The 15,794-nt window shown below is 40.9% G+C and overlaps 1 protein-coding gene across 1 annotated transcript in view; it reads right to left on the bottom strand.

Annotated features, from left to right (window-relative positions):
* Positions 1–14,070, bottom strand: part of LOC139410579 (golgin subfamily A member 6-like protein 4) — a 36,132-nt gene extending 22,062 nt beyond the window's left edge. Inside the window, exons 1-3 of the mRNA XM_071155875.1 lie at positions 13,934–14,070; positions 12,553–12,579; positions 5,715–6,047 (exon numbers count right to left, since the gene is read on the bottom strand). Coding sequence (XP_071011976.1) covers positions 5,715–6,047; positions 12,553–12,574 — 355 coding nt within the window. The 5' untranslated portion in view covers positions 12,575–12,579; positions 13,934–14,070. The remainder of the gene's footprint in view (positions 1–5,714; positions 6,048–12,552; positions 12,580–13,933) is intronic.
* Positions 14,071–15,794: the final 1,724 nt, after the last annotated feature.

Here is a 15,794-nt window from a genome sequence, read left to right on the forward strand (position 1 = left end):
CCAGATATATTGTGGGAGGGCTATGTGAAATGTTGACCTCAATGCCAGATATATTGTGGGAGGGCTATGTGAAATATTGACCTCAATGTCAGATATATTGTGGGAGCGCTAAGTGAAATATTGACCTCAATGCCAGATATATTGTGGGAGGCCGATGTGAAATGTTGACCTCAATGCCAGATATATTGGTGGACGGCTAAGTGAAATATTGACCTCTATAGCAGATATATTGTGGGAGGGTTATGTGAAATATTGACCTCTATGGCAGATATATTGTGGAAGGACTATGTGAAATATTGACCTCTATGGCAGATATATAGTGGGAGGACTATGTGAAATGTTGACCTCTATGGCAGATATATAGTGGGAGGACTATGTGAAATGTTGACCTCTATGACAGATATATAGTGGGAGGACTATGTGAAATATTGACCTCTATGGCAGATATATTGTGAAAGGGAAAGGAAAGGGGGATACCTAGTCAGTTGTCCAACTGAATGTTTTCAACTGAGTTGTGTCTTCCGCATTTAACTCAACCCCTCTAAAATGTTGAGCTCTACAACAGATATTTTGTGGGAGGGATATGTGAAATGTTGACCTCTTTGGCAGATATATTGCGGGAGAACTATGTGAAATGTTGACCTCTATAGCAGATATATTTTGGGAGGACTATGTGAAATGTTGACCTCTATGACAGATATATAGTGGGAAGACTATGTGAAATATTGACCTCTATGGCAGATATATTGTGGGAGGACTATGTGAAATATTGACCTCTATGGCAGATATATAATGGGAGGACTATGTGAAATATTGACCTCTATGGGAGATATATAGTGGGAGGACTTTGTGAAATATTGACCTCTATAGCAGATATATTGTGGGAGGACTATGTGAAATATTGACCTCTATGGCAGATATATAGTGGGAGGACTATGTGAAATATTGACCTCTATGGCAGATATATAATGGGAGGACAATGTGAAATATTGACCTCAATGCCAAATATATTGTGGGAGGGCTAAGTGAAATATTGACCGCAATGCCAGATATATTGTGGGAGGGCTATGTGAAATGTTGACCTCAATGCCAGATATATTGTGGGAGGGCTATGTGAAATATTGACCTCAATGTCAGATATATTGTGGGAGGGCTAAGTGAAATATTGACCTCAATGCCAGATATATTGTGGGAGGCCTATGTGAAATATTGACCTCTATAGCAGATATATTGTGGGAGGACTATGTGAAATATTGACCTCTATGGCAGATATATAGTGGGAGGACTATGTGAAATATTGACCTCTATGGCAGATATATAATGGGAGAACTATGTGAAATATTGACCTCAATGCCAGATATATTGTGGGAGGGCTAAGTGAAATATTGACCGCAATGCCAGATATATTGTGGGAGGGCTATGTGAAATGTTGACCTCAATGCCAGATATATTGTGGGAGGGCTATGTGAAATATTGACCTCAATGTCAGATATATTGTGGGAGCGCTAAGTGAAATATTGACCTCAATGCCAGATATATTGTGGGAGGCCGATGTGAAATGTTGACCTCAATGCCAGATATATTGGTGGACGGCTAAGTGAAATATTGACCTCTATAGCAGATATATTGTGGGAGGGTTATGTGAAATATTGACCTCAATGTCAGATATATTGTGAACATTTTGGGAGAATTTTGATAAATGTAAAGAAACTGATTTAATTTGTAGCCTTGAAGAAGACACACTGCTGTTCACAAGGCCTGTAGTTTTTATAGTATCAGATTAACACTCTGGTCTGTTCTTTGTCTTGTGTTATTGGTTGTCAATAAACAAAACAGACAAATAAGTAAATACTCACCCTCATCTGATCATCCATTATCCAAGATGGAGAGTCATGAATAATGATCATGTAAAACAGAATGCATTAGTTATTATTGTTCATTGAATTTCTGTCTCATTACATCATTTAATGAAATACCATACATCATATTGGAATGACTGTTCATCACATTCATTACTAATGTACATCTAGGGAAAGGGATGTAAGCAGCACTACTATGTGAGCAGTCTGAGAATGACTGAATGCTTCATAATAAGACATCAAGCTAAATTCAAGCTGATTCTATTTTCATTTTGGTGAGTGAAATGTTGACCTCTATAGCAGATATATAGTGGGAGGACTATGTGAAATATTGACCTCTATAGCAGATATATAGTGGGAGGACTATGTGAAATATTGACCTCTATAGCAGATATATAGTGGGAGGACTATGTGAAATATTGAACTCAATGCCAGATATAAAGTGGGAGGACTATGTGAAATATTGACCTCTTTAGCAGATATATTGTGAAATGGAAAGGAAAGAGGGATACCTAGTCAGTTGTCCAACTGAATGTATTCAACTGAGATGTGTCTTCCGCATTTAACTCAACCCCTCTAAAATGTTGAGCTCTACAACAGATATTTTGTGGGAGGGCAATGTGAATTATTGACCTCTATAGCAGATATATAATGGGAGGACTATGTGAAATATTGACCTCTATAGCAGATATATAGTGGGAGGACTATGTGAATTATTGACCTCTATATCAGATATATAGTGGGAGGACTATGTGAAATGGAAAGGAAAGGGGGATACCTAGTCAGTTGTCCAACTGAATGTATTCAACTGAGATGTGTCTTCCGCATTTAACTCAACCCCTCTAAAATGTTGAGCTCTACAACAGATATTTTGTGGGAGGGCAATGTGAATTATTGACCTCTATAGCAGATATATAATGGGAGGACTATGTGAAATATTGACCTCTATAGCAGATATATAGTGGGAGGACTATGTGAATTATTGACCTCTATATCAGATATATAGTGGGAGGACTATGTGAAATGGAAAGGAAAGGGGGATACCTAGTCAGTTGTCCAACTGAATGTATTCAACTGAGATGTGTCTTCCGCATTTAACTCAACCCCTCTAAAATGTTGAACTCTACAACAGATATATAGTGGGAGGGATATGTGAAATGTTGACCTTTTTGGCACATATATTGTGGGAGAACTATGTGAAATGTTGACCTCCAACGCAGATATTTTGAGGGAGATCTATGATATGAAAATTCTGGATAATTTGAAGAACATCTATACATCTTTATCCAACCTACCATGAGAACATTTGGGGAGAGTTTTGATAAATGTAAAGAAACTGATTTAATTTGTAGCCTTGAAGAAGACACACTGCTGTTCACAAGGCCTGTAGTTTTTATAGTATCAGATTAACACTCTGGTCTGTTCTTTGTCTTGTGTTATTGGTTGTCAATAAACAAAACAGACAAATAAGTAATTACTCACCAAATCCTGATCATCCATTATCCAAGATGGAGAGTCATGAATAATGATCATGTAAAACAGAATGCATTAGTTATTATTGTTCATTGAATTTCTGTCTCATTACATAATTTAATGAAATACCATACATCATATTGATATGACTGGTCATTACATTCATTACTAATGTACATCTAGGGAAAGGGATGTAAGCAGTGCTACTATTGGAACAGTCTAAACATCACAGAATGATTCATACTGGGACATCAAACTGAATTCAAGCTGATTCCATGTTCATTTCGAAGTGAGAAATGTTGACCTCAAAAGCAGATATATTGTGGGAGGACTATGTGAACTATTGACCTCTATGGAAGATATATTGTGGGAGGACTATGTGAACTATTGACCTCTATAGCAGATATATTGTGCGAGGACTATGTGAAATATTGACATCTATAGCAGATATATTGCGGGAGGGCTATGTGAAATATTGACCTCAATGGCAGATATATTGTAAAAGGCAAAGGAAAGGGGGATACCTAGTCAGTTGTCCAACTGAATGTATTCAACTGAAATGTGTCTATTGCATTTAACTCAACCCCTCTAAAATGTTGAGCTCTACAACAGATATTTTGTGGGAGGGATATGTGAAATGTTGACCTCTTTGGCCGATATACTGCGGGAGAACTATGTGAAATGTTGACCTCTATGGCAGATATATTGTGGAAGGACTATGTGAAATATTGACCTCTCTAGCAGATATATTTTGGGAGGACTATGTGAAATGTTGACCTCAATGCCAGATATATTGTGGGAGGGCTATGTGAAATATTGACCTCAATGCCAGATATATTGTGGGAGGGCTAAGTGAAATATTGACCTCAATGTCAGATATATTGTGGGAGGGCTAAGTGAAATATTGACCTCAATGTCAGATATATTGTGGGAGGGCTAAGTGAAATATTGACCTCAATGCCAGATATATTGTGGGAGGGCTAAGTGAAATATTGACCTCAATGCCAGATATATTGTGGGAGGGCTATGTGAAATATTGACCTCAATGCCAGATATATTGTGGGAGGGCTAAGTGAAATATTGACCTCAATGTCAGATATATTGTGGGAGGGCTAAGTGAAATATTGACCTCAATGTCAGATATATTGTGGGAGGGCTAAGTGAAATATTGACCTCAATGCCAGATATATTGTGGGAGGGCTAAGTGAAATATCGACCTCAATGCCAGATATATTGTGGGAGGGCTATGTGAAAGGGAAGTTAAAGGGAAAAATTGATTCCTAGTCAGTTGTCCAACTGAATGTATTGTACTGAAATATGTCTTCCACATTTAACTAAACCCCTCTGAAATGTTGACCTCTATAGCAGATATTCTGTGGGAGATCTATGATATACAAATTGTGGAAAATTTGAAGAAAATCTATACATCTTAATCCAACCTACCTTGAGAACATTTGGGGAGAGTATTGATAAATGTAAAGAAAATGATTTAATTTGTAGCCTTGAAGAAGACACACTGCTGTTCACAAGGCCTGTAGTTTTTATAGTATCAGATTAACACTCTGGTCTGTTCTTTGTCTTGTGTTATTGGTTGTCAATAAACAAAACAGACAAATAAGTAATTACTCACCTGATACTGATCATCCATTATCCAAGATGGAGAGTCATGAATAATGATCATGTAAAACAGAATGCATTAGTTATTATTGTTCATTGAATTTCTGTCTCATTACATCATTTAATGAAATACCATACATCATATTGGAATGACTGTTCATCACATTCATTACTAATGTACATCTAGGGAAAGGGATGTAAGCAGCACTACTATGTGAGCAGTCTGAGAATGACTGAATGCTTCATAATAAGACATCAAGCTGAATTCAAGCTGATTCTATTTTCATTTTGGTGAGTGAAATGTTGTTCTCTATGGCAGATATATTGTGGGAGGTTTATGGTATTGATCCTGATCATCCATTATCCAAGATGGAGAGGAATGAATATTGATAATGTATAACAAAATGTATGAGTTATTACAGTTACATTCAATCCAATTTCAGTCACATTACATTATTCAATCAAATACCATACATCATATTGACTTGACTGTTCATCACATTCATTACTAATGACAATCAAGGGACGTGACAATAATGTTGGAATGGTTCTAATGCTTTAGGACCAGCTCAAAGCTCAGAGTGATGGTAATATGCATTGTAACTAGATGATATTCAGAATGAATCTAGTCTATTCATCTGTAACTCCTACTATGAACTCCTACCTACATGAGAAAGTACAAGTGTTCTGTACAGGGAAAGAGACTGGTTGTTATTGTTGTTGTTTAGGTGTTTAGAAACATTACTGGAGTTCTAGAACACTTACCTTCTCTGACCAATAAACTCACTGCAGCCTCATCCTTCTGTTCTCCATGGATGACCTGACAGATGTAGACTCCTATATCTGACCACCTGAAGTCTCTCAGCCTCAGAGACACGTTGCCTCTCTCCAGCTCCTGGGTGATCAGACTCACTCTGCCCTTATAGCCACTCCTCTCTGTCACCTGGCCATTCTTATACACGTAAATACACTCTGTCCCTTTAAACCACCTGATCGTCGTGGCAACAGCACTGGTGTCAGGTGAGAGGTGACAGGGGAGGGTGACCTCTTCACCAACTTTAACCTCCACATGGTCTTCTGAGGTGAGTTTAAACTGATCTGTTCAGAAAGAGAGAACATTTCATGTTTAATGACATCATCTGTGTCAGGAACACAAATCCTCTCAGTACATTTATAAACACAGCTGAATTAATAACTACAACAGACATACAACAACCAGGACCATGTCAATTCTAAAATACAACCCCCACAATCCCAGACAGACAGATTCATTTGAAGGAAAGTCTATATGTCATAGAAGAATGTGATGCTACAATCTAGAATGATATTATCCCATTTGTTCCCACATCTTTCCCAGACATGACACTATGCTAATCTTATGTCACTAGTAGCCTAACATGTCATCCATTTTGATTATTTATTTATTTAAAAGTATGTTTTATTCTTGGTCACAGTTGTGACAGAGTCCTCTGTCTATAATAACATGAACAGATATTTACCCCTATTCCTCAACCTCAATATCTATATACCTCAGCCAACTTACCCACACACCTAAACTCAATGACCCACACACCCCAGTCCTGTTACCCCTATTCCTCAACCTCAATATCTATTTACCTCAGCCCACTTACCCACACACCTAAACTCAATGACCCACACACCCCAGCCCTATTACCTCCATGTCCTAACCCCAACACCCACATGCCAATACCCTCAAACCTATACAATCAAGTACAGACACAGGCATATCCTGTCCCTAAATGACCTGTGTGTTACTCAAGACCCCAGTTCCTTTGCCAATACACCTCATCCCTGTTACTTTCCTATCTCAGGCCTGTTACCCAAGTTCCTTAGGCCTGTTACCCACGTTCCTTAGGCCTGTTACCCACGTTCCTTAGCCCTGTTACCCACGTTCCTTAGGCATGTATTCCCCAAGTCACCAACAGTAACCTTTATCCAGCTATTCGCTGCACACCACAACCCTGTTATCAGCATGTTTTAGTCCTGTGACATCTGACCTGTAAACACTAATCATTTCATAGATAAACTAATATAACAGTGGTATAACACATGTGTCCCAGCCCCAATCTCTTTTTCTACCACAACCCTGTTATCAGCATGTTTTAGTGCTGTGACATCTGACCTGTAAACACTAATCATTTCATAGATAAACTAATATAACAGTGGTATAACACATGTGTCCCAGCCCCAATCTCTTTTTCTACCACAACCCTGTTATCAGCATGTTTTAGTGCTGTGACATCTGACCTGTAAACACTAATCATTTCATAGATAAACTAATATAACAGTGGTATAACACATGTGTCCCAGCCCCAATCTCTTTTTCTACCACAACCCTGTTATCAGCATGTTTTAGTCCTGTGACATCTGACCTGTAAACACGAATCATTTCATAGATAAACTAATATAACAGTGGTATAACACATGTGTCCCAGCCCCAATCTCTTTTTCTACCACAACCCTGTTATCAGCATGTTTTAGTCCTGTGACATCTGACCTGTAAACACTAATCATTTCATAGATAAACTAATATAACAGTGGTATAACACATGTGTCCCAGCCCCAATCTCTTTTTCTACCACAACCCTGTTATCAGCATGTTTTAGTCCTGTGACATCTGACCTGTAAACACTAATCATTTCATAGATAAACTAATATAACAGTGGTATAACACATGTGTCCCAGCCCCAATCTCTTTTTCTACCACAACCCTGTTATCAGCATGTTTTAGTCCTGTGACATCTGACCTGTAAACACTAATCATTTCATAGGTAAACTAATATAACAGTGGTATAACACATGTGTCCCAGCCCCAATCTCTTTTTCTACCACAACCCTGTTATCAGCATGTTTTAGTCCTGTGACATCTGACCTGTAAACACTAATCATTTCATAGATAAACTAATATAACAGTGGTATAACACATGTGTCCCAGCCCCAATCTCTTTTTCTACCACAACCCTGTTATCAGCATGTTTTAGTCCTGTGACATCTGACCTGTAAACACTAATCATTTCATAGATAAACTAATATAACAGTGGTATAACACATGTGTCCCAGCCCCAATCTCTTTTTCTACCACAACCCTATTATTAGCATGTTTTAGTCCTGTGACATCTGACCTGTAAACACAAATAATTTCATAGATAAACTAATATAACAGTGGTATAACACATGTGTCCCAGCCCCAATCTCTTTTTCTACCACAACCCTGTTATCAGCATGTTTTAGTCCTGTGACATCTGACCTGTAAACACTAATCATTTCATAGATAAACTAATATAACAGTGGTATAACACATGTGTCCCAGCCCCAATCTCTTTTTCTACCACAAGCCTATTATTAGCATGTTTTAGTCCTGTGACATCTGACCTGTAAACACGAATAATTTCATAGATAAACTAATATAACAGTGGTATAACACATGTGTCCCAGCCCCAATCTCTTTTTCTACCACAAGCCTATTATTAGCATGTTTTAGTCCTGTGACATCTGACCTGTAAACACGAATAATTTCATAGATAAACTAATATAACAGTGGTATAACACATGTGTCCCAGCCCCAATCTCTTTTTCTACCACAAACGTTGCTGCCAGAAAGGATTTTAATGGACAATAGACGTCCATCCAGCCCCATTACCTGTATGGACCTTGTGTATCCCTACACCCCATTACCTGTATGGACCTTGTGTATCCCTACACCCCATTACCTGTATGGACCTTGTGTATCCCCACACCCCATTACCTGTATGAACCTTGTGTATCCCTACACCCCATTACCTGTATGGACCTTGTGTATCCCTACACCCCATTACCTGTATGGACCTTGTGTATCCCTACACCCCATTACCTGTATGGACCTTGTGTATCCCTACACCCCATTACCTGTATGAACCTTGTGTATCCCTACACCCCATTACCTGTATGAACCTTGTGTATCCCTACACCCCATTACCTGTATGAACCTTGTGTATCCCTACACCCCATTACCTGTATGAACCTTGTGTATCCCCACACCCCATTACCTGTATGAACCTTGTGTATCCCCACACCCCATTACCTGTATGAACCTTGTGTATCCCCACACCCCATTACCTGTATGAACCTTGTGTATCCCCACAACCCATTATAAACCAGGGAGATCCATGGGCATAGTCATATAAAACATGTCTACCCCAGTGTCCAAGCCTCAACATTCATACTAACCAGATCTAACCCAGTGTCCAAGACTCAACATTCATACTAACCAGTTCTACCCCAGTGTCCAAGACTCAACATTCATACTAACCAGGTCTACCCCAGTGTCCAAGCCTCAACATTCATACTAACCAGGTCTACCCCAGTGTCCAAGCCTCAACATTCATACTAACCAGGTCTACCCCAGTGTCCAAGCCTCAACATTCATACTAACCAGGTCTAACCCAGTGTCCAAGACTCAACATTCATACTAACCAGGTCTACCCCAGTGTCCAAGCCTCAACATTCATACTAACCAGGTCTACCCCAGTGTCCAAGCCTCAACATGCATACTAACCAGGTCTACCCCAGTGTCCAAGCCTCAGCATTCATACTAACCAGGTCTACCCCAGTGTCCAAGACTCAACATTCATACTAACCAGGTCTACCCCAGTGTCCAAGCCTCAACATTCATACTAACCAGGTCTACCCCAGTGTCCAAGCCTCAACATTCATACTAACCAGGTCTACCCCAGTGTCCAAGACTCAACATTCATACTAACCAGGTCTACCCCAGTGTCCAACCTCAACATTCATACTAACCAGGTCTACCCCAGTGTCCTAGACTCAACATTCATACTAACCAGGTCTACCCCAGTGTCCAAGACTCAACATTCATACTAACCAGGTCTACCCCAGTGTCCAAGCCTCAACATTCATACTAACCAGGTCTACCCCAGTGTCCAAGCCTCAACATTCATACTAACCAGGTCTACCCCAGTGTCCAAGCCTCAACATTCATACTAACCAGGTCTACCCCAGTGTCCAAGCCTCAACATTCATACTAACCAGGTCTACCCCAGTGTCCAAGCCTCAACATTCATACTAACCAGGTCTACCCCAGTGTCCAAGTCTCAACATTCATACTAACCAGGTCTACCCCAGTGTCCAAGCCTCAACATTCATACTAACCAGGTCTACCCCAGTGTCCAAGCCTCAACATTCATACTAACCAGGTCTACCCCAGTGTCCAAGACTCAACATTCATACTAACCAGGTCTACCCCAGTGTCCAAGCCTCAACATTCATACTAACCAGGTCTACCCCAGGTGTCCAAGCCTCAACATTCATACTAACCAGGTCTACCCCAGTGTCCAAGCCTCAACATTCATACTAACCAGGTCTACCCCAGTGTCCAAGACTTAACATTCATACTAACCAGGTCTACCCCAGTGTCCAAGCCTCAACATTCATACTAACCAGGTCTACCCCAGTGTCCAAGCCTCAACATTCATACTAACCAGGTCTACCCCAGTGTCCAAGCCTCAACATTCATACTAACCAGGTCTACCCCAGTGTCCAAGACTCAACATTCATACTAACCAGGTCTACCCCAGTGTCCAAGCCTCAACATTCATACTAACCAGGTCTACCCCAGTGTCCAAGCCTCAACATTCATACTAACCAGGTCTACCCCAGTGTCCAAGCCTCAACATTCATACTAACCAGGTCTACCCCAGTGTCCAAGCCTCAACATTCATACTAACCAGGTCTACCCCAGTGTCCAAGCCTCAACATTCATACTAACCAGGTCTACCCCAGTGTCCAAGCCTCAACATTCATACTAACCAGGTCTACCCCAGTGTCCAAGTCTCAACATTCATACTAACCAGGTCTACCCCAGTGTCCAAGCCTCAACATTCATACTAACCAGGTCTACCCCAGTGTCCAAGACTCAACATTCATACTAACCAGGTCTACCCCAGTGTCCAAGCCTCAACATTCATACTAACCAGGTCTACCCCAGTGTCCAAGCCTCAACATTCATACTAACCAGGTCTACCCCAGTGTCCAAGCCTCAACATTCATACTAACCAGGTCTACCCCAGTGTCCAAGCCTCAACATTCATACTAACCAGGTCTACCCCAGTGTCCAAGCCTCAACATTCATACTAACCAGGTCTACCCCAGTGTCCTAGACTCAACATTCATACTAACCAGGTCTACCCCAGTGTCCTAGACTCAACATTCATACTAACCAGGTCTACCCCAGTGTCCAACCTCAACATTCATACTAACCAGGTCTACCCCAGTGTCCAAGCCTCAACATTCACACTAACCAGGTCTGCCCCAGTGTCCAAGCCTCAACATTCATACTAACCAGGTCTACCCCAGTGTCCAAGCCTCAACATTCATACTAACCAGGTCTACCCCAGTGTCCTAGACTCAACATTCATACTAACCAGGTCTACCCCAGTGTCCAAGACTCAACATTCATACTAACCAGGTCTGCCCCAGTGTCCAAGCCTCAACATTCATACTAACCAGGTCTACCCCAGTGTCCAAGCCTCAACATTCATACTAACCAGGTCTACCCCAGTGTCCAAGACTCAACATTCATACTAACCAGGTCTACCCCAGTGTCCAAGCCTCAACATTCATACTAACCAGGTCTACCCCAGTGTCCAAGACTCAACATTCATACTAACCAGGTCTACCCCAGTGTCCAAGCCTCAACATTCATACTAACTAGGTCTACCATTGTGCAAGAGACACTAAACAAACCTAATAACATTAAATATCACTTCAGTTATTATACTAATTCACTTTATGGGTCTATACATGGCCAAATCCCCCTGAAATAACAACATATGATGTTTTACAGTAAACATCTCTGATTTAAACATCAGTGAAGGTTAATGGATGATGGTAAATCATCTGTAACATCATTTAGAAGTAAATCCTGAACCGAACTCAACTTAAATCTACTGAAGAAAAGGATCTGTTATGACTAAATATATAGAATAAATTAGAGGCTCTGTATTTCTCCATTAGACAGACATGTTTGTCAGGTAGCTGAGCACTTAAGAGCATTGGACCAGTAACCCAAACGTCGCTGGGTTGAATCCCTGAGGAAACTAGGATAACATGTGTTGATAAGCCCTTGAGCAAGGCACTTTAGAATGACAGCCAACCCTGCTGCCTAGGAACAGTGGGTTATAACTGCCTTGTTCCTGCTGCCTAGGAACAGTGGGTTATAACTGCCTTGTTCCTGCTGCCTAGGAACAGTGGGTTATAACTGCCTTGTTCAGGGGAACAGTGGGTTATAACTGCCTTGTTCAGGGGAACAGTGGGTTATAACTGCCTTGTTCAGGGGCAGAACAACAGATGTTTACCTTGTCAGCTCGGGGATTCAATCTAGCAACCTTTCGGTTACCTGCTCAACACTCTAACCACTAGTCTACCTGTCGCCCCTCATGTTACAAACACATTTCATCCAGACACACATTTACACATAAAGACAAATAAAACCACAAACACATTTCATTTTCAATAGTTGGTTTAGTTCTGTTCTCCCAGATACATGAAAGAGAAGTTAATCATTAATTATAGCATGGTGACTTACTATGAACTCTGGACTCTGCCATTTTAACTGCAATAAAAAGAGAAAACATTCATATTTACATCATTACCTTTCATCAAATTCTCTATATGTGCATATCAACACATTTTTACAGAACAATCTACACCTCAGTCCGATACTGAGACACAACTTTCACTTTCCCCTTTGCTCAGGCACTTGGAGTAAACTCCTCCCCCCAGCCTCTCTAGTTATTAGAAAACCCAGTCACAAAGTCTAAATTGTCTACAGGCCTATCATAAAATGTAATGAAAACAAAAATGTAAATTTCTGATCTTAATTTAGGTTTAAGGTTCGGCATAAGGTTAGCAGTGTGTAGAATAAGGTTCAAATCAGAAGACCGATCCAGCCAGCTTTTCACAGAAGTCATCGGAAACCATATATTTTTATTGGTCAATTATCTTTAAATTTAGTCTCAGTTTGACAATTTTCAACAAGTTTCTTCTGTGACATTCTGCAGAATGCTGTGTCATGTGGTAGCCCCTGGCAACAGTGTTGCCTGTTCATCCTCAAACCCAAACCAGTATGTTCTGACCCAGCTGTAGATGTTCAGTATAGCAGCAAATCACTACAATAGGTGGCTTTTCTGCAACTGAATTCAATGTAAATATTATAGATTTATTTTATCATGTTTTTTATTTTGAGTACAAAATATACAAGTGATGCTATGTTTTACAAGTAGATATTTAAAGCTACATTTGATTCCAACTGTTTGTTTTTAAGTTAATTGCCTGTATTACCACCTGCCCTGCTTGTTCACAGCTGATCTGTCGTTCTCTATCGAGACAATATTACCATGTCGTCTTAGAAGCTTACTGGTGATTTGTCATGAACTATTTCTCATTGAGCCCCATTCAGTGAAACAGTTCATTCAGCCTCATTTACTGCTTTAAAAAAACATAGCTTATATGGATGACTTGCTTAAACAAATGTGGTTTCTACTGTTAATGGAGATGAACAAACTATGGCATAATGGGAAGACAAGTGGATAAGAGACAATCAGTAATTTAGATTAAGATATTAATGAGCGAGCCAGGACGGATGTAGTCAATATATAAAATGGCGCCGATAGAGAGGGAGGAAGTGATTCTAGCCCCGAGGCAACATTCCAGTGTTATTTCTTACATTGTTAGCCAGACATTATAGTGTGTTATTACATACAACCCGGAGAAGGTGGGGTGTGTGTTTCATTTCTCAATAAAACGAGAAAACATTCATATTTACATCATTACCTTTCATCAAATTCTCTCTTTTGCTCAATCACACAGATACAAACATCACTTCCTCGTTCTCCAGTCCTCATTGTTTTAAAACAGGACTGTTGTGTCTAGTTTGGAAAGTGAAATATACTGAGATCTCCTCTTACCTTTACTGGTCTTCACGTCCTCCACTTCACATTCAAAATAGTTGATTTAAATCTATAACCACTCTAATAGTCACTATATGTGCATATCTACACGTTTTTACAGAACAATCTACACCTCAGTCCTATACTGAGACACACCTTTCACTTTCACTTTTGCTCAGGCACTTGGAGTAAACTCCTCCCCCCCAGCCTCTCTGGTTATTAGAAAACCCAGCCACAAAGTCTAAATTGTCTACAGGCCTATCATAAAATGTAATGAAAACAAAAATGTAAATTTCTGATCTTAATTTAGGTTTAAGGTTTGGCATAAGGTTAGCAGTGTGTAGAATAAGGTTCAAATCAGAAGACCGATCCAGCCAGCAGATGGTAGTGATGATCTTTAATTACAGTCATATTATCCTGAGCTGTAAAGATTTAACAGTGACTATCAATATTAGCTTCTCTTATCTCTTTGGACACATTCACATGAGTAAATGAGTGAAATTGCTTCCATGACAAATAGTCTCAATGCTTTTCCATCCCCTCCTAACAAAATAAATGTAGCTGACTGGTGGTCATTTACTGTCTGAGAAGAGAGTATCATTACCACCTGCTGGTCAATGTTGGGAACTGCAGTGAATTTACAAATCAGAAAGTCAAGACATGATTTAGGGGGCTGTTGTTGGCAGTCCAGCTCTTTTTGGCCCCAAACGGCTCTTTGTGTTTTTTCAAGTCAAACAGTTTGCGACAGTTTGACTGTGATTGGTGTTAAAACAATTCTAATTAAATTATTTCATGAAATCATACTCTACCTTAACCACAATGTATTTAAAAATGCATTGGTTTGACATGAACAATAATGCTATTAAACATTTGCATTTTAAGTATAACTTTTTAATGTTTATAAACAAAGTGCATATAAATGTAACAATTAAAAACTAATACAATCTGAACAACATAACATAATCGTTGGAGGAGGGGCTCCTCCAAATAGGACTGGACCTCCATTATGGCATCTGCTGAGGGATTCCTTCGCACTCAGTTGCTCTCTCGTCAAACAGCATCCAAACAGCAGACGTTTGTGGCACTACTGCTGGTGCTTCTGCTCCATCTGATCCCTCTTCTTCCTGTTGCCCTGGTGTCTGAACCAGCTGACTACTGGGGCTGTCCCTCCCTCTTCTTCCTGTTGCCCTGGTGTCTGAACCAGCTGACTGCTGGGGCTGTCCCTCCCTCTACTTCCTGTTGCCCTGGTGCCTGAGCCAGCTGACTGCTGGGGCTGTCCCTCCCTCTTCTTCCTGTTGCCCTGGTGTCTGAACCAGCTGACTACTGGGGCTGTCCCTCCCTCTACTTCCTGTTGCCCTGGTGTCTGAACCAGCTGACTGCTGGGGCTGTCCCTCCCTCTTCTTCCTGTTGCCCTGGTGCCTGAACCAGCTGACTGCTGGGGCTGTCCCTCCCTCTTCTTCCTGTTGCCCTGGTGCCTGAACCAGCTGACTGCTGGGGCTGTCCCTCCCTCTACTTCCTGTTGCCCTGGTGTCTGAACCAGCTGACTGCTGGGGCTGTCCCTCCCTCTTCTTCCTGTTAACCTGGTGTCTGACCCAGCTGACTGCTGGGGCTGTCCCTCCCTCTTCTTCCTGTTGCCCTGGTGTCTGAACCAGCTGACTACTGGGGCTGTCCCTCCCTCTTCTTCCTGTTGCCCTGGTGTCTGAACCAGCTGACTACTGGGGCTGTCCCTCCCTCTTCTTCCTGTTGCCCTGGTGTCTGAACCAGCTGACTACTGGGGCTGTCCCTCCCTCTTCTTCCTGTTGCCCTGGTGCCTGAACCAGCTGACTGCTGGGGCTGTCCCTCCCTCTACTTCCTGTTGCCCTGGTGCCTGAACCAGCTG

Source organism: Oncorhynchus clarkii, chromosome 6 (genome assembly GCF_045791955.1).
Source record: "Oncorhynchus clarkii lewisi isolate Uvic-CL-2024 chromosome 6, UVic_Ocla_1.0, whole genome shotgun sequence".
Lineage (NCBI taxonomy): Eukaryota > Metazoa > Chordata > Actinopteri > Salmoniformes > Salmonidae > Oncorhynchus > Oncorhynchus clarkii.